The following is a 26713-nucleotide window of genomic DNA, read 5'->3' as shown; positions in this document are numbered from 1 at the left end:
TCTAATGCAAATTATTATTTAGCTCAAGGCTGTAAAGTGCAGTCGCGGCAGGCGGCATGCGTTCGTCGGGGCCCAGACTTGGGCCCCTGGTCACGTGACCGTTTAATGGCCGGGTCAGCCATTAATCAAAAAAAGCGGTCGCCACGTTTAGTCTCTGTGAATACACGCTACTCCAGCCGAGTAGCAACCCTGGAAACAACAAATGTGAGTAAACCATGTTGTGACTTCCCGTAGACGACTAAACAAGTGTAATGTTGATAATTGGTTCTTTACCCTTCTATCTGGCAACAAAACTGACACCTTTTTACTTCTAGGACAGTGCACATTATCAGAGTTACGTCTTTTGTTTGTATTTATGACTGCAGGTATTGCGGTCTATGCAAACATGACTCCTTGTAAAAAGGTGTCAGTTTTGTTGCCAGATAGAAGGGTAAAGAACCAATTATCATATTTTTACTGGCAAATGAGGTCCCCATAGTGTAAGTGTAATGTTAATATGCCAACGTGACTAGCATTAGAGAGAAAGTTAAAGTATTTCACATGCGCCCCGATATGAGTTCTACTCGCCTCATTTTGTAAATAAAAAAAACAAGAGACTCTACCCGATTTCCCATGTATCCGAGGGGGCGCTTTGTGGGTTATGAAACACCCCCCCCCCCCCCAAAAAAAAAGAGGCCAAACGCCAAGTGCATTAAAGCGAATATTTTTATTTAATTTTAAAAAGCCGCAGGCATATTTAAAACACGCGATATTTAAAACACGCGATAAGCGCTTTGGCTCCTTTTGCGCAAAAGGCCAACGCTGTGTAGCGTGGATAAGAACATTACTTCGGGAAAAAAATACGCGACAAAATGCTCCATCCAACAAAGCTATAGACTAAATTTAACAATTATTCAATGTAAATTGGAAAATAGCTAATCATAGAAGGCGAATTGGACTTATTTTTTACATTTAGAGAAGCTTCTACAATATGTGGTTGTCTCTCGTGGTGTGCCTGGGTTTTCTTGCTGACATAGACATCTGCGAACAAGAGCTTCATAGCTCACAGGATTCATCCTGATAATTGTTTTTTTACCCTTCTATCTGGCAACTTAACTGACACCTTTTTACAAGGAGTCAAGTTTGCATAGACCACAATACCTGCAGCCATAATGCATACAAAAATATAACTGATAATATATGAAATGTCCTTGAAGTTGATTGGTCCATACCCGAGACAGCTTTCCTTAGAGCCTAGTATCACATGGGTTTGACCAGATGACGCCAAAAGGTGCACAACTCAAAGACAATGCACCATCAGAGTATCTGGGTAAGCATTTACACCATTGGAACCTCATTTGCCAGTAAAAAATATGATAATTGTTTTTTACCCTTCTATCTGGCAACAAAACAGACAATTATCATATTTTTTACTGGCAAATGAGGTTCCAATGGTGTAAAAGGATTCATCCTCCCTCCTACTCTTCCCTACTCCCTTCCTCTCCCTCCTTCCTCCTGCAGTCGAAAAAAGATGGGGATTTTTGGAAACTGGGTAGTGTTAGTCCATGGGCAGTGTTGAATCTACATGGACAGTGTTAGTCTATTGGCAGTGTTGAATCTATATGGGTAGTGTTAGTCCATGGGCAGTGTTGAATCTACATGGGCAGTGTTAGTCTATTGGCAGTGTTGAATCTATATGGGTAGTGTTAGTCTATTGGCAGTGTTGAATCTATATGGGCAGTGTTAGTCTATTGGCAGTGTTGAATCTATATGGGTAGTGTTAGTCTATGGGCAGTGTTGAATCTATATGGGTAGTGTTAGTCTATTGGCAGTGTTGAATCTATATGGGTAGTGTTAGTCTATAGGCAGTGTTGAATCTATATGGGTAGTGTTAGTCTATGGGCAGTGTTGAATCTATAAGGGCAATGTTAGTCTATTGGCAGTGTTGAATCTATATGGGTAGTGTTAGTCTATGGGCAGTGTTGAATCTATAATGGCAATGTTAGTCTATTGGCAGTGTTGAATCTATATGGGTAGTGTTAGTCTATGGGCAGTGTTGAATCTATATGGGTAGTGTTAGTCTATGGGCAGTGTTGAATCTATATGGGTAGTGTTAGTCTATTGGCAGTGTTGAATCTATATGGGCAGTGTTAGTCTATTGGCAGTGTTGAATCTATATGGGCAGTGTTAGTCTATTGGCAGTGTTGCATCTATATGGGCAGTGTTAGTCTATGGGCAGTGTTGAATCTATATGGGCAATGTTAGTCTATTGGCAGTGTTGAATCTATATGGGTAGTGTTAGTCTATGGGCAGTGTTGAATCTATATGGGCAATGTTAGTCTACTGGCAGTGTTGAATCTATATGGGTAGTGTTAGTCTATGGGCAGTGTTGAATCTATATGGGTAGTGTTAGTCTATGGGCTGTGTTGAATCTATATGGGTATTGTTAGTCTATGGGCGGTGTTGAATCTATATGAGTATTGTTAGTGTATGGCAGTGATCGCTGAGTCTGTACATGCGAACAAACATCCGGCGGTATAACTGGTCAGTGAGCAGTTGCTTGACCTATAGCTGCAGCGTGCTGGGCCCACCTGCGTGTGGACATGTCCCGATGCTCAGCAACAGCTCCCTCTGCTCTGAGGTTAACGGAGCAGCCGGGTAGCTGGCTCAAGGAAACCCAACATCGAAGTCTCCCAGCTACCTATCCTGGCCTCCCGGCAAGAGACCGGGGGAACACAACTGCCAAGAATTCCCCCACGAGTGACACGACCAAGTACATCTTCATGCCGCATTGCCAGTTGCGCGGGTCAACAAGGAGCGCAAAGTCTGGTTTTCACCAGCCAGCTGTGACGAGTGCGCTACACTAGCCCTGGAGATCATGCATCGTGAAACCATCCCATTTGGCCTGGAAATAAACTGGAGCTAAAAAACTAAGAATACAGACCACTGATGAACCTTCACACAGATTGCCTGAGGTTACAAATAGCGGGCAACAACGTTAAATTGGTAAAATCGTTCATCTATCTCGGCTGCACTATTCAACGAGATGGAACTTGAAAGGAGAATCTCGATTGCACGCGAGTGCATGAAACAGCTCGACGGACACATCTTGCGCTCCAGTATTACGACAGCAACACATATTCGACTTACACAATGCATCCCTTACAACTGTACAGCTCAGAGACGTGGTCAATGACGGCGTCCCTGAGCAGGGAAGCTGGATGCCTTCGACCAGTGGGTGCCTGCGATGGACACTCCGTGTCCACTTCAGTGAATGCATCGCCAATGCTGGAGTCCGCCTTCGCACGGGATGACCAGCAGTGCATGAAACGGTCAGAGCCAGAAGACTTCAGGCTCTGTGGACACACTGCTCGGGCGTATCACGCCAGGGCCCTTCGCGCAATCATCGATGGCCCACTGCTGGACTTGAGGCGCACCCGGGGCAGACCACGGCTGACGGGGACATGCACAATCGAGGCTGATCTTCGACACCACGGCTTTGGCTCGCGTTCAGCGTGGCGGCTGGCACAGGATAGGATTGCGTGGTGGCGGCTCGTGGGGACTGCTACGCCCCGAGGGGCATGCACAGGATGATGATGATGGGGCTTGGAGCGGGGGGGAAGGAGAAAGGTTGTCTACGTCTAACGCAAGTCGATGCACGTCACCGATCCGTCGTGCAGGTGGACCGCGAAACACAGGGGCCTGGCGAAATTGGCGTGGAATGAGTGGAACAGCCGCCTGGGCTCGGCGATGTAGAATGCCACTACACCCTCGTCGCAGTTCACGTAGACGCCCACCCTCTGTGGAGCCTCGTGCACCACGTGGCACACCGCCAGCCTCCCGTGCATCGCGATGCACCTGGCGCCGTCCTTGCGCAGCGCCCAGGAGTCGCGGTTGCAGCCCAGCGCGCAGCCGAGCTCCGCCCCCTTCCGCGAGATCGTCTCGTAGGCCACGCCCACCCGGCAGTCCCACGAATTGCTCACGTCCACCTCCCAGTAGTGCTGACCCGTCGAGAAATAGTTGGAGCACAGCGCCTGGTGCCAGTGGTCGAACCTGCCTTCGTGCGCTCGGCACGGTTGAGCCTCTTCCGTCTTCGTCGCCATCTTCAGGTCTTCGGAGATCAAGAGGTTTGGATGGGCGGTGCTTTTGTTGAACGTTATTGAGCAGCCATCTGTCAGCATAGACACATTACTTGTTTGTTAGATCGTTTTCTCTTCACGCGTGTGTTATATATATGTGTGTGTAGAGGCAGACTTCGTTTAGTGTGACCCTGTGTAAAGCTGATTCGTTATAGCACTCTTTTGTCATTGATATTATTTTTTACAAACCAAAACAATAAAAAACGAACTATCATAAAAAAACTCTTACGAGTGAAAACACGCAGTGGCAGCACTGGCCGAGCAAACGTTCCCACCCCCATCATTCGCTCGGCCAATGAGAGAGCGGCGCACTCTTGACAACCAACCAGATCTCACCTCACTCCCCCACCACAATTCGATCATGAAAATTCGTGGTCACGATTATTATTATTTTAAATATATAAAAATCTATTTTTCTTTCCGTTTCAACATTAACCAGGGCGAATTTGTTCCATTGAAGGGGGGCGGGCAAGAAGAGAAAGAGAGAACGAAAGCATGGATTAAGCGCAAGGAAAAACAGAGAGACAACAAAGATTGAGAATGTAGAGAGGGAGCGAGAACGCAACGCGTGGAGAGATGGCAAGATACGGGCGGGGCAAGACCACGGAGGGATGTGTAGACCCCCCCCCCCCCCTCCACGGGTCAGCTCAGCGCAGCTTTACTTATGTAGGGGTGTCGGGAAGGTTTCCCACCAATAGGAGGGTTAGTGGGAGGGGTAATCGAGGAGATATAAGGGGAGAACGGGCAGGAAGAGGGGGCTTTTAGCGGGAACGAGATTGGGACGGCTGGGGACAGGTGTGGAGAAGAGGAAATGATTAAAAGACGAACCCCCCTGCAATCTTGTGTCGGCTCTCCTTTACACTTACATCGAGAGGCGAGCGCTTGCATGGCCGACGCCTGCTCCCTCATGATGCCGGAGAACATGTCCAGGAGCTTCTGCGCACTTGCCTCCCCTCTCTCCACGACGGTCTGCAGGATGTAGTCGGTGCGCCGCCACACGTTGGACTGCGCGGCCGCCACGTCGCGCGCTTCTTCCGTGATGATGCCCTGGCCGCACAGCCTCTCCGTGAACAGCTGAGGACCCAGGTCGATGCATTCCCGGAGCTGCGGCAGGTTTTCGCCCATCGCTTTCCACACCGCCGCCTCGCTCGCGTCGATCTTGCCCTCTATGATTTCCTTAACGTTCTTCGGTGTTTCGAGTTCGTACCGCAGCATTGGGGGGGGGGGGGGGGGGTCAGACAGCATTCAATAATAGTTCAAGGCACTGTATAGGCATCGCACATTGATGCTGCAAATAACCCCAACTTCTTAATCTGCTGCAGTAATCGGAAAAAATCTAGCATAAACCACGACACGCAACAACCAAAATACAAAGATCCCCCATACAGCCAGAACAGACTCTTGGGGTAAGTGCTGTTAGCGAGTAGCACTTATGAAGGCCGCACTGTGGCAACACGAGGCGATTTGGGAGGCCAGCATCACGCCCGGCCGCCTTTGTCTCCTGGGTGGCGATGCTTATTACACACTGCACCAGGTACTCATTTGAGGCCGAGTCGACCTTGGGGGGAGGCCCGGGACCGATTCAGATAATCGCTAAACACTGCTGTTGGCATGCACGTACAGTGCTAATACTTACGTGATCCGGGGGTATAAATACCCACGGGATCCCAAGTTACAGTTAAGAAGACGTCACGGGGGCGTGAGAGAGAGAGGGAACGCACAGGGAGGGGAGCGGTGACGTCACTGTATGAGGCGGGGCGATCGGGGCGGGTTCCTGGAGGGATTAAGGAGCGGAGTGGTCCATCCGCAGCGTGAGCTTGTGCGATGAATAAAGAAGCATGTGTCATCCTTATCTTCGTCTGGTGGACTAATTAAACACGTATCAATATGCTGCATTGGCGATATGTTAACTACCTCGTCGAATCTGACGCCTGCTGTATAGTTTGGAATCTGCATCTCCTCACGTGCCCTCTCTCTGCCCGTCAACGGGACCATGGCCCTCTCGGGCCTGCTTCCCTGCCGTGCCTATGCCTGTGCCAGAGGCACAAGATGCGCAGTTACAGGCTTGTGACCCATAGATGGCGTACACGCCGTAGAGACGCCATTAATGTATTCTAGATTTGAAGCTTTCGTGACTGCAAGGATTCATATTCTTAGGTTTTTTCGGTAAAGTCACGTAGGTAAAACATTAAAATTAATAAAAGTAAAATAAATAAAAAAATAAAAAACGTCGTGATTTTTATTTTTTATTTTATTTTACTTTTATTAATTTTAATGTTTTACCTACGTGACTTTACCGAAAAAACCTAATAATATCTCAATTAATGTCTCTATAAATTTACCCCAGAGAGAAATTCCTTCTTCAGCGGTGGATCCTTTGGCAAAATCTCTTCACATTGCACTTCCGTTTCCATCGGTCTCCCTGTTGGGGGAGGGGGGAATTAAATAAATAAATATATGCACCTTCAGTTTTTTATTTATTCCTTCCAAAAATATATAATTTATTGTGGTGTTTGAACATTTTAACACAACGCCGGTTTTGTTACTGCAACACAGGGTAAAACTAAAATCCTGTTCTTATTATTCCATAATTTATTTTTGAATGTTTTAAATGTATTTACCATATGAAATTGGCGTAAACAATGACACAAATAAACCCCAAAAAATAAACACCCTATTTCAACAAAAGTTAACGCGCTTGCTGTACCGTGCTTACCACTCCAATCTCGAAGTCTCACGAGCCGTGATGCGTACACACATGGGAAGTACTTTCGTTGTTTTGCATTGCATGTAGTGTACAATGTAACGTATGTAATATTTGTCGCCGTGGCGAATCTCGGTACAGGACTTGCATCTTTGTACACAAATGATTCAGCCGGTGCAAGAGTTTGCGGACCAGAGAGACCGTCAAAGCCACCCAGAGTACTCTCGCATGCTCATTGAACTTGCAGTCGATTGCTTTTGCCACAAATATAACTATGTCAGATGCAGCACATATTGACCCTAGCGGCTTCATCAATTAACATGAATGCAGGTTCTGGGGTTCATACGTAATGATATCAGTGTTGAGTGTATGGACAGTGTTGAATCTATATGGGTAGTGTTCGTCTATGGGCAGTGTTGAATCTATATGGGCAGTGTTAGTCTATGGGCAGTGTTGAATATATATGGGCAGTGTTGAGCCTATGGGCAGTGTTGAATCTATATGGGTAGTGTTAGTCTAGGGGCAGTATGTGTGTGTGTATGTTGAACTTCTTTCGCACCACCGTACATGCCAACCGTGTGCCGATCAGAGGTGCAGTGTCGGGTAGTGAAACGGTCACGGATGATGAAATGGCAAATCGGCAATGGACCACACTTACGTCGTTTGCGTTGCTGGTTGCGCCGCTTGCGATAGCAACAGAAGGCGGCAAGCGATGCAAGGACGACAACTACGGTCCCGCCACCGACGGCCCAGAAAATCCAACCGTTCACTCCTAAAATAAAAAAATTAAACAGAACACAGCAGTGATAACAAACACAAATATCATCCCACTCTCTCCCACTCCTCCCGTCCCGTGTAGCCTCTAAGGGACAGTCAGCGGCAAGTGTTGTTAGTAGAGAGTAACACCACCTGTAAAGGCCGGTGATGTGGCACACACAGAGAGGGTGGGTGGCCAACACCACGCCCGGCCGCTTTTGTCGATACTATACACAACACTACTATACACTATACTACTATACATTACTATACACGACACTACTATACACTACACTATACGCTACACTATACACTACACTATTAAACCCTACAGGTAACTCATTTGAGGCTGAGTCGACCAAGGAGATGGCCCAGGACGGGTTCAAACAATCGCTATCACTGGTGTTGGCCATGAGTGGGAATCGAACTCAGGTCTCTGCCGGGTTCGTAGCGCAGCGCTGACCGCTTCACTACCACGAGACGTCAATTCTAAATGTGGAGACAAAAAACCAGGATGACCCCCCCTCCCCGACCAGCAATCGTTATGCAACCACGTGGGGGAGGGAGGGGGGGGAGAGAGGAGATACACAAACTCTCCAAATGTCCGGCAGGCGTCGTCAGTCAGTGTAATGGCCGAACCCACCACCGGAGAACCGTCGCCCACAATCTGCTGTCCTCCTGCAGTGCGGCGGTAGTGGTAGTGGTCGCGTTCCCCCGAAGAACGCCGCGTTATGGTGAAAGATCGCACCGTGAAGTACCAAGGTAAATGACGTACCACTTGAAGCGCGGTCCGCCGTTTAACGAGTGTGATGATGGCGTAACGCGGGGTCTGAGTGAAGGCCGAGGTGCGCGGTGGGTGGCGTCTACTAGAAGCATCCAGCAGCATCCCAGCGCCTCGTGCGATGATGACGAGGATAATGATGACGATGAGGATGATGATGACGACGATTATATTGATGACGATGATGATGTTGATGACGACGATGATGATGACGATGATGACGACGACGATAATGATCATGATGATGATCATACTTGATTTGAAGCTTTCGTGACTGCAGGAATTACTCTTTCGTTCTTTCCGTAAAGTCAAGTAGAAAGAAAATAAATTAAATATTAATTAAAGAAACGAAATTAAATATTATTTAATTTATTTATTTTCTACGTAACTATACCGAAAGAACCAAAGAGATGATGATCATGACGACGACGATGACAACAACGATAATGATGATCACGATGATGACGACGACGACGATGATGATGATCACGATGATGATGATCACGATGATGACGACAACGATGATGACGACGCCACGCCGAGTCAGCCAAACTACAAACCACCGCATGTTCCTAACTTGCACTGCGACGCGGTTCTGTTCACTCGATCGCATTACATATCTTCAATTAGCGTCGCACGTTAAGACAACAAGAAAAAATGTGTTCCCTCGCACAGGGACCCCTCTACTTACGAACATTTGACTTTCAGAGATACGAACAAACCTGGTCTGTTATGTCCAGTTGCCCATTCGGACCGAGGGCTGTAAATTCAACTGCCGCACAACATATGCCGATGGTGGAATCGACATCTTCAGAACGTGAAGAACCAGTGGCACCTACATCTGCATAACGTGAAGAACCAGTAGAATCTACATCTGCAGAATGTGAAGAACCAGTGGCATCTACATCTGTAGAACGTGAAGAACCAGTGGCGTCTACATAACATGAATAACCAGTGGCATCTACATCTGCAGAACGTGAAGAACCAGTGGCATCTACATCTGCAGAACATGAAGAACCAGTGGCGTATACATCTGCATAACGTGAAGAACCAGTGGCATCTACATCTGTAGAACGTGAAGAACCAGTGGCATCTACATCTGCAGAACGTGAAGAACCAGTAGCATCTACATCTGCAGAACGTGAAGAACCAGTGGCGTCTACATCTGCGGAACGTGAAGAACCAGTGGCATCTACATCTGCAGAACGTGAAGAAGTAGTGGCATCTACATCTGCAGAACGTGAAGAACCAGTAGCATCTACATCTGCAGAACGTGAAGAACCAGTGGCGTCTACATCTGCGGAACGTGAAGAACCAGTGGCATCTATGTTTAAAGCCATTCCCCGTGTTTAGTGTAAATGCCGTTACATTGCGTTTGGAATTGACGGGAGTAACTTTGGACTTACGAACATAATCGACTTACAAACACAGACCTCTGGAACCTAACTGGTTCGTAAATAGAGGAGTCCCTGTATAGTGTAGTAGTGTAGTGTTTATAGTAGTGTCGTAGTATATAATGCAGTGTAGGAGTGTATAATGTATAGTAGTGCTTTAGATGCCATGCAGCATGTGAGGAATCGACGGGAGTAAAGTTGCACTTACGAACTGACCTCTGGACGCCAACTCGTTCGTAAGTAAGAGGAGCCCCTGGCAGACATTCATCCAAAAGTCCGCGCCATTAAAAAACCTCCACGGCGGCGTTCACCCGGAGGGACGGAATCGTTGCGCCTCTGACCTGTGCCTTGCTCGCTGCAGGGCCGGTCGGGTTCGAGGCGCCCGTATCCCTCCTTGCACCGGCACACAGTGGCGGTCTCTGCCGTGCATTCGCTTACGACGTCTTCGTCTACACGGCGGTGAGGTGGGGGGGGGAAGAGACCACATGGACAGCCATCCCCAACATTTCCCGTGTACTGTTGGGGCGAGGGTTCCTCACACAGCCCCAGCAGACAGCGCTGCCGCTTCTGTTCCCCTCACAGCCCCAGCTGAGTGAAGTAAATTATTTATATTGCCAATTTGTACCCCTTTTATGGTTATTAATGCCATTGGCCATGATGACCTCTTGACCTTCTCCAATATAAACACTGTTTCATTCCTGTCATGGCTACTCAGGTGGATACTGCGTGAGAGGAGACAGAGCTCACCTCAGTACATGAACTCAAAAAAGTTCCAGAGTCCGTGACCCCAGCCGAGTGAAGTCAATTATTTCTATTGCCAATTTTTACCTCTTTTATGGCATTAATGGCATTGGTCATGATGACCTCTTGACCTTCTCCAATATCAACACTGTTTCATTCCTATTCCTTGTTTTACTGATTTCTGACCTCTTAAACTATATTTTATTTTATTAACTATTTAAATAACCACATTTTTATTTTACCAGGTAAGACAGACTGAATGGTATAGCTGTTTTTCAGACGCGACTTGGCCACAAATGATTGCTCAACGAAGTGGCTTATCACGTGGAATGTATAGCAGCCAAATACTCTGAATTCACGTTTCTAGATGTGGATGAAAAATACAGAGAACCCGGATAAAAATCCAAGTGAAAACTTGGATCTTTCTCCAACATGCAAACTCCAAATATACAGGCGTCAGGGTCGAGATCGAACCCACGTCCTCCTGCATACCAGGAGAGGGGGTTAACATATCGCCACCGTGCAGTGCCGCAGTGGCAAGATATTATATCATTCCTCTTATATCACTCCTTTCTCCAGCTCTTCAATATTCTCTGTCTTTCTAAAGAACTTTTCTCATGTTGAAGAATGCTGTTCGTAGCGAGTGCCTGTTCATCGTGAGTGTTCGTGGCGAGTGCCTGTTCATAGCAAGTGCCTGTTTGTAGCGAGTGCCTGCTCATGGCGAGTGTCTGTTCGTGGCGAGTGCCTGTTCATGGCGAGTGGCTGTTCGTAGCGAGTGGCCACGCCTATGACGGCTGGCACCGGTTTGTGTTGGAGAATTGACTCGATTTGTAAATGTTGCGGTGGGGTTTACTTTCCAACACACAACAACCGGTTTAGCGCTGTACCATTCAACGAATTGGCACCACGTTTTGTTTACGTGACGCAAACCTCCTTACTGATTTGCCGTTTCGGGTGGTGGCGGGTTTAACGACACATTTATATTCACGCGATCTAACACAAAATACCTTCAATTACGGATAAAATTGTCCGCAAAGGCCACCTACTGAGTGTTAAACTCAAAAACGAAATCTGTTCAAGAACGGCCTTCTCTCATTTTAGTTTTATTTTTTCCCAAAAGCCTTGAACTCGCTCATCGTTAACTATTTTACACCCTTTTCCCATGCGTAGCGCCCTGACAACGATTGTTTGAGGGCGCTTTATGAGTTAAAATCATTATTATTATCACTACTACCAGCGGCATTCGAGTCCAAAATGCATTTTGTGGGGAGGCGGTGGTGTTGTAGGGGTTAGCGCTACATTGCGAACCCGGAAGAGATCCTAGTTCCATTCCCGCTCACGGCCACCAACACCAGTGACGATTATCTGAACCGGTCCTGGGCCTCCCCTAGGTCGACTCAGCCTCAAATGAGTACCTGGTGTAGCGGTGTGTAGTAAACATCGCCAGTACTGGGGAGACAAAGCTGGCCGGGCGTGGTACTGGCCACCCACCCCCTCATGTGCCGTGCCGGCATTCATAGGTGCTGCTACTCGCTAACAACACTTGCCCCAACAGTCTGTTAGAGGCTATACGTGGTGGATCTTTGTTACCTGGCGAACAAAGCGCACAGCAGAAGCCGGCCGCCGACTTGTACCGGCCCTGAGTTTGGCACTCATCCTGTGCATCCACACGATGAAGGTTCAACGAGTTAACAACACAACAGTGTGAGGGGGGCGGGGGGTAGCAGTGGCGCAACGGTTAGCACTCCACATTAACACGAAGGCTTTCGTGACCAATATTATTCATAATAAAGATTTTTGGGTCAGATTGCATTATTTATAAATGTGTCGCAACCCTCCACCACCCGACACGGCCAATCACTAAAAAATGTGTCACGATGACAAAAGACAAAATAGTTCACTACTTTAGCCCACCGGTGTGTTGAAGAGTGAATCCACAACATTTACAATTTTTGACTACGACGTTTCGCTGGGCGGGCGGGGGGGACTGTTGCCTAATGAGCCATGCGGTGTGTTTCTTGCCTGATTTGAAGGCGAGGGTTGACCGCAGCTCACATCGGCCATCCGTGATACGATCTGGGCGGCAACAAACGGGAGGGAGGAAGGCAAAGCATCGTCAACGTGCCACAGCAAGTTACGAACGTGTTGGCGGTAACACCCGGTGGCAATTTCATTGTCTTATCTAGGATTTTATGTAAGGCGCTTTTACCAAAGCTTTTACCAAAGCGCCTTATGGGAACTATGATGACGGCACCTGTGGTCATGAGATAACCCTCCGACGACGACCAAAATTCCTCAAATCCCGGGTTCCGATGTCTCGTTTTCTATGTGCACCTGGCCACATCTAAACCTTATGGCGGGTCCCCGGAGTCCCGAATAAACGGAAGTCGAAATCGTGATTAATTAGATAGAAAATTAATAGATCACGATGTTTCGATCGCAAGCAACCTGTTGTGTTTGTCTCACTTGATGACGGTTGCTTTTGTTGCGATCGAAACGTCGTGATCTATTAATTTTATACCTGCGTGACTTTACCGAAAGAACCAAAGAGTATGGATTCCTGCAGTCACGAAAGCTTCAAATCAAGATCGTAATTAATTTATTTATTTTTGGCGACTCCATCCCCACCGCGCACACAAACGCCGTGATCATTCTGTTGTCACGTCGTCCAAGCGCAGCGAGGACGAATGCCACAGTGATAAACAAAACTTTTAAACTTTGATTGGCGCATCGCGAATAGACTGCCTTCAACGGACATAAAATGAAGTCGCAAACGCAGTTCACGCGAGAGTCGGGGGCTTATGGGACCCCGGAGATACGCCCCAAGCTTTGTCGCTCCCCCAGCCCTACTCTGCCTTCCTCCATCGGCTCAACTGTCCGGCCACCAGACCTCTGCTCCCCTACCACCCTCCACTTACCCTCGTCCGTGCCCATTTCGCAACTTCACGTTGCACCCATCGGACACCATCAACTCACCATCACACTCCACCTTATTCCGCCTTAACCTACCCATGCAACATCAGCAGCTCCATTCCCAGTCCCTGTCCCTCCATAGTATTGTATATAGTAGTGTAGTGTGTAGTGTATAGTGTAGTGTATAGTAGTGTAGTGTATAATGTAGTAGTGTATAGTAGTTTAGTGTATAGTAGTGTAGTGTATAGTAGTGTAGTGTATAATGTAGCAGTTTATAGTTTTGTAGTTTATAGTAGTGTATTTTATAGTCTAGCATGAACAATAAGAATAGGTTTTACCCTTTCTGGCAATAAAACGGATGTTAAGATGTTCAACACCTGTTTTATTGCCTGAAATTGTAAAACCTATTCTTATTTTTTCAAACGTTGCTGCTCGAGGGCGGATGGGGGATTGAGGTGCCGCCCGGCCTCAAGGGCAGAGTGCAGCGACGCTTGCTGCAGGTAGGGAAGGGTTAAGATGCGGGCTCGCAAGCAGATTTCAAGGATGCCAGTTGCAGGTGATGAAGACTCGAGTCAGACTCGAGTCATGAATTTGATGACTTCAGACTCGACTTGGACTTGCATAACAATGACTTTGTCCCACCTCTGGCAGGTGATGAAGTGCTGGGGTTTTGGCAAAAACTGTCCCACTTTGTAGCTGCTCACCCCGAGCTATACGTGTGGCATTGCCCTTGTACTGTTCGCCTTTTGGCGTTCTCTGGTCTGACACTGGTGAACGATGCCATAAAGAAGGATGTCTCTGGTGCAGGCCAATCAGTTTCAAAGGCAATGCCATATATTAATTACCAGAGCCATGTTTGTTTGCAAGTTCACCACAAGTAATGTGTGTGGTTAATGCGAACTTTATTCCTTGCAAAATGTTTCTATCTGGTGTTTGAACACCTTAACACAATTGTTTTATTGCAAGAAAGGGTAAAGTATATAATTATTTAAATAATAGTGTAGTAATGTATGGTAGTGTATCGTGTAGTAGTGTGTAGTAGTGTAGTGTATAGTAGTGTTTAGCGTAGTGTATAGTGTAGTTATGCACAGTAATGTATAGTGTAGTAGTGTGTTGTGTACTGTATAGTGTAGTAGTGTATAGTAATGTATTGTGCTGTAGTGTATAGTAGTGTAGTGTATAGTAGTGTGTAGCGTAGTGTATAGTGTAGTAGTGTGTAGTAATGTATAATGTAGTAGTGTATAGTTCTGGTAGTGCCGGGGTCTGTCGCCAGGGTAAAAGGAGGTCTGGACCACCACTCCTCAACACGCTGCTACCGCCGCGACCCTCGCCAGGACAAGCGAACTGAGAAATGAACGGACGAGCATTCGTTATTGGCCAATAGGGGAGAGGGATGGGATTGGAGTGTTGGGGAAGGGAAGGGATCGCCCCGGGTTGTTGATGGAATTGCCGGCGAAACGTCGCGGTGTTCAAATTGTAAAAATGTTGTCGTGGTGGGTTTACTCTCCCACACACACAGCTGCTTTAGTGCTGTACTAGCATAATACACTATATACTACACGACTATACACTACACTACTATACACTACTATACTATACAATACACTACTACACGACTATACACTACACTACTATACACTCTCTTGTTCGTCCATCATAGTTGATGATGACCATGGCACGTTTGTCATTTTGTTGGGTTTTGATGAGTGCGCAGATGGCTGAACAGGAAAATCCGAGCCCGGAATTATCTGTGGCACACTGGACAGGTCAGGGAGGATGTAGAGCTCTGAGGTGAAGCCACCAGTCCTTCCTTGGTAGATTTGCGCTGCTGCCTCTTCAAGATAGCACAGGAGCTTCACTACTATACAATACACTACTACACACTACACTATACACTACACTATTATACAATGCACTATACACTACTATACACTACACTATAAAATACACACTAGCTGTAAGTGTAAATGTGTGTAGTGAGGTTTAACGCTCCAACACACAACCGCTTTAGTGCTGTATCAGTAACTAGTTGGCCACCACATTTTGTGGTTACGCGACAACACAACCCTCGCTGGCGATTGGACCGTGTCGGATTGTGGTGGTGGCGGATTTAACGACACACACAAACACATCACATTAATACATTGACGCGTATTGTAACCCGACTCCCCCCCAAAAAAAACCTTTGTTGTGGATAAATATTACGTTGACAAATGTCTCTCTCTCTGTCTTGAGGCCTGGGGGCTTATGCCGTGGTAGCGAACAAGGAGGCCCTAACCCAAATCAACTTTTATTTTCGATAATAAAACTCAAATAAGTCCGTAAACTAATTATGTATCTCTCCCTTCTGGCCTCCCTATTGAATTTATAACGGTAGCCAAATTCTCGAAACTCATTGAGATGCATAGAAACACTCAGAGACCCAAAGACTGAACAATTTATTTATTTGTATTTTACCAAGTAAGGCCCCACTGGTCAGAAGCGACCCTGGCCATAGCAGCTCAACCAAGTGGCTGATGATATCATCATCACGGTGTGGAAATTTATAGCAGCGAAATATTCTAAACACGTGGTGATGTTAATTCTAAATCTGAAAGGGAAAAACAACTGAAGAGGAAACAGAGACAAATCCACGCGACCACGGAGAGAGACGCAAACTCCAAATATACAGCAGGAGTCAGCATCGGGATCGAACCCACGACCTCCTGTAGACCAGGCGAGGGAGTTAACATCTCCTAGCCACTGTGATGATGATGAGAGAGACACGGAAACTCCGAATATAAGCCAGCAGGCATCGTCAGGGTCGGGATCGAACCCACGACTTCCTGTAAACCAGGCGAGTGAGTTAAAATCTCACCACCGTGATGATGAGAGAGAGAGAGAGACGCAAACTACAAATATACAGCAGACATAAGTGTCGGGATCGAACCCACGACCTCCTACATACCAGGCGATGTAGTTAACATCTTGGTGCCACGGGTACCTATATATGTAATAAATAGTAATTTAATATACAAAAAAATATCCCACTCACCAGAACTATTAGCAGTCGGGATGTCGCGTCCTTAAGGAGTCCCATTCTGATGAGCATGCCTTGAATCGACCCCAACGCACCCCTTGGGCTGGTACGAGCGAGGTGTGCGCGTGTGGCAGTAACGCGACGGATATTCCTACGCCTTCACGATCTCCAAGAAACTCGATAAATCCACGGGGCTGCCTTCCCTCTCTCCCTCCCCACTTTCCCTTTCCCCCTTTGTTACATCAACACGCAAAACAACCCCGCAACCGTTCAGTAAGGTGACTTATACGACACGGCTCCCGGGTCTGTGTGTGTGTGTCGGGTCGGGTGGCGTGGAGTCAGAATGATTTTTGTGTGTTTCCTGGCACCCACGGGTACGACCAACCCTGGGAGGGTAAGGACCTTTGGCCAGTGGGAGCGGCTGATCAGAGGAAATTACAGAACGGGAGGTGCCCTTTGCCCCATAGGCAGGTTACTCAACTTGAATGTAACAGGCAGTTTAACCCTCAGCAGGAGGCTTTGTCGCGACCAATGTAATCCATAGTATAGGTTTATTTTTTATTGGGTTAGATTGTGTAAATACAAATGTGGTGTTGAACCCACCACCACGCGACATGGCCAATTAGTTAGAGGGTTTGTCACGTAAACTGAACGTGCCAATTCGTCACTAGCACAGCACAGCGGCTCTGTGTTGGGGAGTAAATCCACTACAACATTCACAATTTGAGTACTCTGCCAACTCGCTGCGTTTTAGCCGCTCGTTGTTGTGAGCGCCGCTCCTCTGCCCCTCGTTGTTGTTGCTGGAGGACGGCCACCTCCAACTGGCCAGTAGCAGCGTCCTCAACGTGCACCTAGCCTGGTACTGCCCAGTGTCGTCCTTCACGAGCCTCCTCCATAGAGGCAGAGATTGACACCGCTGGTACCAATCTATAAACTAATTACTAAAGTATAATTATTTTACCAGTTAAGGCCCACTGACCTATGTAGTAGCTCTTTTTAAAAAGCGACCGGGCCATACGTGATAGCTCAGCCATCATCATCATCATGTGGAATTGTATAGCAGTAGCCAAAACACCCTAAAAAGCGTGACGTTGATTATAAATGTGGAAGGAAAAACACGGAGAACCTGGAGAAAAAATGCACGCGACCACGGGGAAAGAGAGACGCAGGCTCCAAATATACAGCAGCAGTAGGCGTCAGAGTCGGGTTCGAACCGACGACCTCCTGTATACCAGGTGAGTTAGTTAACATCTCCTATCCACCGTGATGATGATGATGAGAGAGCGAGACACACAGACTCCAATGATAAAGCAGGCATCATCAGGGTTGGGATCGAACCCACGACCTCCTGCGTACCAGGCGAGATAGTCAACATCTCATCACAACAGGACGCACGAGAGGGAGCATCGAGAGAGGCCCTCCAGTGGGCATTTTTGGGTCTCCTCTTCCACGCTGCACCAACGACGTTGTAAGAGGCGGGGGTAGCCAAACCTCACACCACCGTGCGGGGGCGTGGACCTGGAACGCAACTTTAATGGTTTTACAACACTGCTGTGCCTAGTAAACTCCGCGAGCTCTCTTTCTCTCTCTCCCTCTTGTGTGAGTTCACAACGAATCGATCGCTGCCCTCTGGCTCAAAGGTCGCCGACAAGGCACAAGACGACGACGACGACGATGGAGACCATTCTGGCCATTCTTTCAGCTCTCTCTTCAGTCGGCGCCACTTAAGCGACCTCACGGGGAGTGTTCCAGAGCGGTTTGGCGCGACCGACAGCGAAGAAGCCGCAGCGCAGAGGAAAAAAAATCACCGACGTGGGGCTGGCGGGCGTAAAAAATGAATATTCCGTCGTGTTTCATCGCCCTTCAATTGTTCACGACGCTGGTGAGTGAACTTACGCGCGGCGCCTTCGCAAACCGGAGGACGCCTGGTGTGGTCTGGGGCTGTTGTTGTTGTTGTTTTGGTGTGGTCTGGGACTGTTGTTGTTGTTGACTTGGGTGGTCTGGGACTGTTGTTGTTGTTGACTTGGTGTGGTCTGGGACTGTTGTTGTTGTTGACTTGGTGTGGTCTGGGACTGTTGTTGTTGTTGACTTGGTGTGGTCTGGGACTGTTGTTGTTGTTGACTTGGTGTGGTCTGGGACTGTTGTTGTTGTTGTTGTCTTGGCGTGGTCTGCGACTGTTGTTGTGTTGCCTTGCCCCAAGCTTGCATTTAGTGTTGATAAACCGCCACTAATTTATATCCAGTAGACTCTCGTTTCTTCGCGCGAATTTTCCCCAGATGTCTATGTCAAGATGACGGAGACTTGTGTTGCCTCCGAAACGTCGTGATTTTTATTTTATTTTTATTAATTTTAATTTAAACTTTTTACCTACGTGACTTTACCGAAAGAACTAAGAGTATGAATCATTGCAGTCACGAAAGCTTCAAATCTAGAAAGAAACAAATAATTTAGGGTTATAAATTATTTTTAAGCTTCTCTGCCATGTCAAAGTTTAAAAAAGTACAAACTCACAATTTGAATGACCGGATAAGTCGCTCACAATGAAGCACAACTGATGACGATTTCAATTGTTACTCTTTCGATTGAAAATGTTCGACCGATGGATGATGCACATGCTCAGTGATAATATAAATTTCCTGTCACCCACCCAGCAGAAGATTCGGCCCCCTAAGTCGATGATAGCAGAGCCATAACCAATCAACATCAATCAAACTCAACCCCACTAAGTGGATGATAGAGCGACATCCAATCAACGTCAATCAATCTCAGCCCACTGAGTGGGTGATTGCAGAGCCATAGCTAATCGATATATGGGGAATCCTGGTGGTAGCTATGAAAATGTTGACTACCTAGCCGGGTATGCAGGAGGCCATGGGTTCGATCCCGACCCTGACATCACGGTGGCTAGATGTTAACTATCTCGCCGGGTATAGACGATGTTGTGGGTTCCATCCCAGACCCTGACGCCTTGCTGCTGCATATTTGGAATGTCTCTCCCCGTGGTCGCGTGGATTTTTCTACAGGGTCCTCCAGTTTATCCCTGCCACATTAAGAATCAACATCACCATGCGTTCCGAGTCTTTGTTTGCTGCTATAAATTCCTAAGTGACGATTATATCATCCACTTCGTAGAGCTGCGATCATTTGTGATGGCGAGGGTCGCTTCTTAAAAAGAGTTACACAGCTCAGTGGAGCCTTACACCTGGTACGTAAAATTGTTTAGTTTATGGGTCTCTATGGATCTCTGTGTGTCTCTGTGCACTTCTATGTGCCCCTATGGTTTTCTATGTGCCTCTGTGGGTCGCTATGTATCTCCATGAATCTCTATGCGTCTACATTTTTTGGCTGCCGCTATAAATGTCCACGCTGTTCGTAGCGAGTGCCTGTTCATTGTGAGTGTTCGTGGCGAGTGCCTGTTCATAGCAAGTGCCTGTTTGTAGCGAGTGCCTGCTCATGGCGAGTGTCTGTTCGTGGCGAGTGCCTGTTCATGGCGAGTGGCTGTTCGTAGCGAGTGGCCACGCCTATGACGGCTGGCACCGGTTTGTGTTGGAGAATTGACTCGATTTGTAAATGTTGCGGTGGGGTTTACTTTCCAACACACAACAACCGGTTTAGCGCTGTACCATTCAACGAATTGGCACCACGTTTTGTTTACGTGACGCAAACCTCCTTACTGATTTGCCGTTTCGGGTGGTGGCGGGTTTAACGACACATTTATATTCACGCGATCTAACACAAAATACCTTCAATTACGGATAAAATTGTCCGCAAAGGCCACCTACTGAGTGTTAAACTCAAAAACGAAATCTGTTCAAGAACGGCCTTCTCTCATTTCAGTTTTATTTTTTCCCAAAAGCCTTGAACTCGCTCATCGTTAACTATTTTCCACCCTTTTTCCATGCGTAGCGCCCTGGCAACGATTGTTTGAGGGCGCTTTATGAGTTAAAATCATTATTATTATCACTACTACCAGCGGCATTCGAGTCCAAAATGCATTTTGTGGGGAGGCGGTGGTGATGTAGGGGTTAGCGCTACATTGCGAACCCGGCAGAGATCCTAGTTCCGTTCCCGCTCACGGCCACCAACACCAGTGACGATTATCTGAATCGGTCCTGGGCCTCCCCTAGGTCGACTCAGCCTCAAGAGAGTACCTGGTGTAGCAGTGTGTAGTAAACATCGCCAGTACTGGGGAGACAAAGCTGGCCGGGCGTGGTACTGGCCACCCACCCCCTCATGTGCCGTGCCGGCATTCATAGGTGCTGCTACTCGCTAACAACACTTGCCCCAACAGTCTGTTAGAGGCTATACGTGGTGGATCTTTGTTACCTGGCGAACAAAGCGCACAGCAGAAGCCGGCCGCCGACTTGTACCGGCCCTGAGTTTGGCACTCATCCTGTGCATCCACACGATGAAGGTTCAACGAGTTAACAACACAACAGTGTGAGGGGGGCGGGGGGTAGCAGTGGCGCAACGGTTAGCACTCCACATTAACACGAAGGCTTTCGTGACCAATATTATTCATAATAAAGATTTTTGGGTCAGATTGCATTATTTATAAATGTGTCGCAACCCTCCACCACCCGACACGGCCAATCACTAAAAAATGTGTCACGATGACAAAAGACAAAATAGTTCACTACTTTAGCCCACCGGTGTGTTGAAGAGTGAATCCACAACATTTACAATTTTTGACTACGACGTTTCGCTGGGCGGGCGGGGGGGACTGTTGCCTAATGAGCCATGCGGTGTGTTTCTTGCCTGATTTGAAGGCGAGGGTTGACCGCAGCTCACATCGGCCATCCGTGATACGATCTGGGCGGCAACAAACGGGAGGGAGGAAGGCAAAGCATCGTCAACGTGCCACGCAAGTTACGAACGTGTTGGCGGTAACACCCGGTGGCAATTTCATTGTCTTATCTAGGATTTTATGTAAGGCGCTTTTACCAAAGCTTTTACCAAAGCGCCTTATGGGAACTATGATGACGGCACCTGTGGTCATGAGATAACCCTCCGACGACGACCAAAATTCCTCAAATCCCGGGTTCCGATGTCTCGTTTTCTATGTGCACCTGGCCACATCTAAACCTTATGGCGGGTCCCCGGGGTCCCGAATAAACGGAAGTCGAAATCGTGATTAATTAGATAGAAAATTAATAGATCACGATGTTTCGATCGCAAGCAACCTGTTGTGTTTGTCTCACTTGATGACGGTTGCTTTTGTTGCGATCGAAACGTCGTGATCTATTAATTTTATACCTGCGTGACTTTACCGAAAGAACCAAAGAGTATGGATTCCTGCAGTCACGAAAGCTTCAAATCAAGATCGTAATTAATTTATTTATTTTTGGCGACTCCATCCCCACCGCGCACACAAACGCCGTGATCATTCTGTTGTCACGTCGTCCAAGCGCAGCGAGGACGAATGCCACAGTGATAAACAAAACTTTTAAACTTTGATTGGCGCATCGCGAATAGACTGCCTTCAACGGACATAAAATGAAGTCGCAAACGCAGTTCACGCGAGAGTCGGGGGCTTATGGGACCCCGGAGATACGCCCCAAGCTTTGTCGCTCCCCCAGCCCTACTCTGCCTTCCTCCATCGGCTCAACTGTCCGGCCACCAGACCTCTGCTCCCCTACCACCCTCCACTTACCCTCGTCCGTGCCCATTTCGCAACTTCACGTTGCACCCATCGGACACCATCAACTCACCATCACACTCCACCTTATTCCGCCTTAACCTACCCATGCAACATCAGCAGCTCCATTCCCAGTCCCTGTCCCTCCATAGTATTGTATATAGTAGTGTAGTGTGTAGTGTATAGTGTAGTGTATAGTAGTGTAGTGTATAATGTAGTAGTGTATAGTAGTTTAGTGTATAGTAGTGTAGTGTATAGTAGTGTAGTGTATAATGTAGCAGTTTATAGTTTTGTAGTTTATAGTAGTGTATTTTATAGTCTAGCATGAACAATAAGAATAGGTTTTACCCTTTCTGGCAATAAAACGGATGTTAAGATGTTCAACACCTGTTTTATTGCCTGAAATTGTAAAACCTATTCTTATTTTTTCAAACGTTGCTGCTCGAGGGCGGATGGGGGATTGAGGTGCCGCCCGGCCTCAAGGGCAGAGTGCAGCGACGCTTGCTGCAGGTAGGGAAGGGTTAAGATGCGGGCTCGCAAGCAGATTTCAAGGATGCCAGTTGCAGGTGATGAAGTGCTGGGGTTTTGGCAAAAACTGTCCCACTTTGTAGCTGCTCACCCCGAGCTATACGTGTGGCATTGCCCTTGTACTGTTCGCCTTTTGGCGTTCTCTGGTCTGACACTGGTGAACGATGCCATAAAGAAGGATGTCTCTGGTGCAGGCCAATCAGTTTCAAAGGCAATGCCATATATTAATTACCAGAGCCATGTTTGTTTGCAAGTTCACCACAAGTAATGTGTGTGGTTAATGCGAACTTTATTCCTTGCAAAATGTTTCTATCTGGTGTTTGAACACCTTAACACAATTGTTTTATTGCAAGAAAGGGTAAAGTATATAATTATTTAAATAATAGTGTAGTAATGTATGGTAGTGTATCGTGTAGTAGTGTGTAGTAGTGTAGTGTATAGTAGTGTTTAGCGTAGTGTATAGTGTAGTTATGCACAGTAATGTATAGTGTAGTAGTGTGTTGTGTACTGTATAGTGTAGTAGTGTATAGTAATGTATTGTGCTGTAGTGTATAGTAGTGTAGTGTATAGTAGTGTGTAGCGTAGTGTATAGTGTAGTAGTGTGTAGTAATGTATAATGTAGTAGTGTATAGTTCTGGTAGTGCCGGGGTCTGTCGCCAGGGTAAAAGGAGGTCTGGACCGCCACTCCTCAACACGCTTCTACCGCCGCGACCCTCGCCAGGACAAGCGAACTGAGAAATGAACGGACGAGCATTCGTTATTGGCCAATAGGGGAGAGGGATGGGATTGGAGTGTTGGGGAAGGGAAGGGATCGCCCCGATGATGCCGGGTTGTTGATGGAATTGCCGGCGAAACGTCGCGGTGTTCAAATTGTAAAAATGTTGTCGTGGTGGGTTTACTCTCCCACACACACAACTGCTTTAGTGCTGTACTAGCATAATACACTATATACTACACGACTATACACTACACTACTATACACTACTATACTATACAATACACTACTACACGACTATACACTACACTACTATACACTCTCTTGTTCGTCCATCATACTTGATGATGACCATGGCACGTTTGTCATTTTGTTGGGTTTTGATGAGTGCGCAGATGGCTGAACAGGAAAATCCGAGCCCGGAATTATCTGTGGCACACTGGACAGGTCAGGGAGGATGTAGAGCTCTGAGGTGAAGCCACCAGTCCTTCCTTGGTAGATTTGCGCTGCTGCCTCTTCAAGATAGCACAGGAGCTTCACTACTATACAATACACTACTACACACTACACTATACACTACACTATTATACAATGCACTATACACTACTACACACTACACTATACACTACACTATTATACAATGCACTATACACTACCATACACTACACTATAAAATACACATTACCTGTAATTGGGAATGTGTGTGTGAGGTTTAACGCTCCAACACACAACCGCTTTAGTGCTGTATCAGTAACTAGTTGGCCACCACATTTTGTGGTTACGCGACAACACAACCCTCGCTGGCGATTGGACCGTGTCGGATTGTGGTGGTGGCGGATTTAACGACACACACAAACACATCACATTAATACATTGACGCGTATTATAACCCGAATCCCCCCCCAAAAAAACCTTTGGTGTGGATAAATATTACGTTGACGAATGTCTCTTTCTCTGTCTTGAGGCATGGGGGCTTATGCCGTGGTAGCGAACAAGGAAGCCCTAACCCAAATCAACTTTTATTTTCGATAATAAAACTCAAATAAGTCCGTAAACTAATTATGTATCTCTCCCTTCTGGCCTCCCTATTGAATTTACAACGGTAGCCACATTCTCGAAACTCATTGAGATGCATAGAAACACTCAGAGACCCAAAGACTGAACAATTTATTTATTTGTATTTTACCAAGTAAGGCCCCACTGGTCAGAAGCGACCCTGGCCATAGCAGCTCAACCAAGTGGCTGATGATATCATCATCACGGTGTGGAAATTTATAGCAGCGAAATATTCTAAACACGTGGTGATGTTAATTCTAAATCTGAAAGGGAAAAACAACTGAAGAGGAAACAGAGACAAATCCACGCGACCACGGAGAGAGACGCAAACTCCAAATATACAGCAGGAGTCGGCATCGGGATCGAACCCACGACCTCCTGTAGACCAGGCGAGGGAGTTAACATCTCCTAGCCACTGTGATGATGATGAGACACGGAAACTCTAAATATAAACCAGCAGGCATCGTCAGGGTCGGGATCGAACCCACGACTTCCTGTAGATCAGGCGAGGGAGTTAACATCTCCTAGCCACTGTGATGATGATGAGAGAGACATGGAAACTCCAAATATAAACCAGCAGGCATCGTCAGGGTCGGGATCGAACCCACAACTTCCTGTAAACCAGGCGAGGGAGTTAAAATCTCACCACCGTGATGATGATGAGAGAGAGAGAGACGCAAACTCCAAATATACAGCAGACATAAGGGTCGGGATCGAACCCACGACCTCCTACATACCAGGCGATGTAGTTAACATATTGGTGCCACGGGTACCTATATATGTAATAAATAGTAATTTAATATACAAAAAAATATCCCACTCACCAGAACTATTAGCAGTCGGGATGTCGCGTCCTTAAGGAGTCCCATTCTGATGAGCATGCTTTGAATCAACCCCAACGCACCCCTTGGGCTGGTACGAGCGAGGTGTGCGCGTGTGGCAGTAACGCGACGGATATTCCTACGCCTTCACGATCTCCAAGAAACTCGATAAATCCACGGGGCTGCCTTCCCTCTCTCCCTCCCCACTTTCCCTTTCCCCCTTTGTTACATCAACACGCAAAACAACCCCGCAACCGTTCAGTAAGGTGACTTATACGACACGGCTCCCGGGTCTGTGTGTGTGTGTCGGGTCGGGTGGCGTGGAGTCAGAATGATTTTTGTGTGTTTCCTGGCACCCACGGGTACGACCAACCCTGGGAGGGTAAGGACCTTTGGCCAGTGGGAGCGGCTGATCAGAGGAAATTACAGAACGGGAGGTGCCCTTTGCCCCATAGGCAGGTTACTCAACTTGAATGTAACAGGCAGTTTAACCCTCAGCAGGAGGCTTTGTCGCGACCAATGTAATCCATAGTATAGGTTTATTTTTTATTGGGTTAGATTGTGTAAATACAAATGTGGTGTTGAACCCACCACCACGCGACATGGCCAATTAGTTAGAGGGTTTGTCACGTAAACTGAACGTGCCAATTCGTCACTAGCACAGCACAGCGGCTCTGTGTTGGGGAGTAAATCCACTACAACATTCACAATTTGAGTACTCTGCCAACTCGCTGCGTTTTAGCCGCTCGTTGTTGTGAGCGCCGCTCCTCTGCCCCTCGTTGTTGTTGCTGGAGGACGGCCACCTCCAACTGGCCAGTAGCAGCGTCCTCAACGTGCACCTAGCCTGGTACTGCCCAGTGTCGTCCTTCACGAGCCTCCTCCATAGAGGCAGAGATTGACACCGCTGGTACCAATCTATAAACTAATTACTAAAGTATAATTATTTTACCAGTTAAGGCCCACTGACCTATGTAGTAGCTCTTTTTAAAAAGCGACCGGGCCATACGTGATAGCTCAGCCATCATCATCATCATGTGGAATTGTATAGCAGTAGCCAAAACACCCTAAAAAGCGTGACGTTGATTATAAATGTGGAAGGAAAAACACGGAGAACCTGGAGAAAAAATGCACGCGACCACGGGGAAAGAGAGACGCAGGCTCCAAATATACAGCAGCAGTAGGCGTCAGAGTCGGGTTCGAACCGACGACCTCCTGTATACCAGGTGAGTTAGTTAACATCTCCTATCCACCGTGATGATGATGATGAGAGAGCGAGACACACAGACTCCAATGATAAAGCAGGCATCATCAGGGTTGGGATCGAACCCACGACCTCCTGCGTACCAGGCGAGATAGTCAACATCTCATCACAACAGGACGCACGAGAGGGAGCATCGAGAGAGGCCCTCCAGTGGGCATTTTTGGGTCTCCTCTTCCACGCTGCACCAACGACGTTGTAAGAGGCGGGGGTAGCCAAACCTCACACCACCGTGCGGGGGCGTGGACCTGGAACGCAACTTTAATGGTTT

General features: G+C 47.3%; 2 protein-coding genes across 7 annotated transcripts in view; one reads left to right on the top strand and one right to left on the bottom strand.

Moving 5' to 3' along the window:
- Positions 1 to 687: 687 nt before the first annotated feature.
- Positions 688 to 17510, bottom strand: LOC133359395 (B box and SPRY domain-containing protein-like). The gene is made up of 8 exons (XM_061577801.1): positions 16442 to 17510; positions 12517 to 12570; positions 12085 to 12151; positions 10095 to 10202; positions 7481 to 7594; positions 6461 to 6540; positions 4985 to 5303; positions 688 to 4150 (listed from the first exon to the last, which is right to left on the bottom strand). The coding sequence occupies exons 1-8, from the start codon at positions 16496 to 16498 to the stop codon at positions 3621 to 3623; spliced, it is 1329 nt and encodes a 442-aa protein (XP_061433785.1). The 5' UTR covers positions 16499 to 17510; the 3' UTR covers positions 688 to 3620.
- LOC133359393 (uncharacterized) overlaps positions 12548 to 26713 on the top strand; it is a 31897-nt gene continuing 17731 nt past the window's right edge. For 2 of the 6 annotated variants that reach the window (XM_061577797.1, XM_061577800.1), the window contains exons 1-3: positions 16524 to 18308; positions 21196 to 21312; positions 23703 to 23779. The gene's annotated coding sequence lies outside the window, so the exon portion shown is untranslated. Of the gene's footprint in view, positions 12646 to 16523; positions 18309 to 21195; positions 21313 to 23600; positions 23803 to 26713 lie in introns of those variants that run through there. The other 4 variants (XM_061577795.1, XM_061577798.1, XM_061577799.1 and 1 more) reach the window with 4 other exon arrangements.

This window comes from Lethenteron reissneri, chromosome 65 (assembly GCF_015708825.2).
Source record: "Lethenteron reissneri isolate LAM-NWPU_2019-01 chromosome 65, ASM1570882v1, whole genome shotgun sequence".
In the NCBI taxonomy this organism is placed as follows: domain Eukaryota; kingdom Metazoa; phylum Chordata; class Hyperoartia; order Petromyzontiformes; family Petromyzontidae; genus Lethenteron; species Lethenteron reissneri.
This window is presented reverse-complemented; position numbering and strand designations above follow the sequence as displayed.

What these genes read in the sequence shown, in the direction of transcription:
- LOC133359395 (XM_061577801.1), bottom strand. Translation starts at nt 16,498, where the DNA reads ATGCTCATCAGAATGGGACTCCTTAAGGACGCGACATCCCGACTGCTA. An exon ending in CTGTGCGCTTTGTTCGCCAG is followed by an intron (nt 10,203 to 12,084) that starts GTAACAAAGATC and finishes ACCGCCGTGTAG; the next exon opens with ACGAAGACGTCGTAAGCGAA. An exon ending in CAACCAGCAACGCAAACGAC is followed by an intron (nt 6,541 to 7,480) that starts GTAAGTGTGGTC and finishes CTCCCCCAACAG; the next exon opens with GGAGACCGATGGAAACGGAA.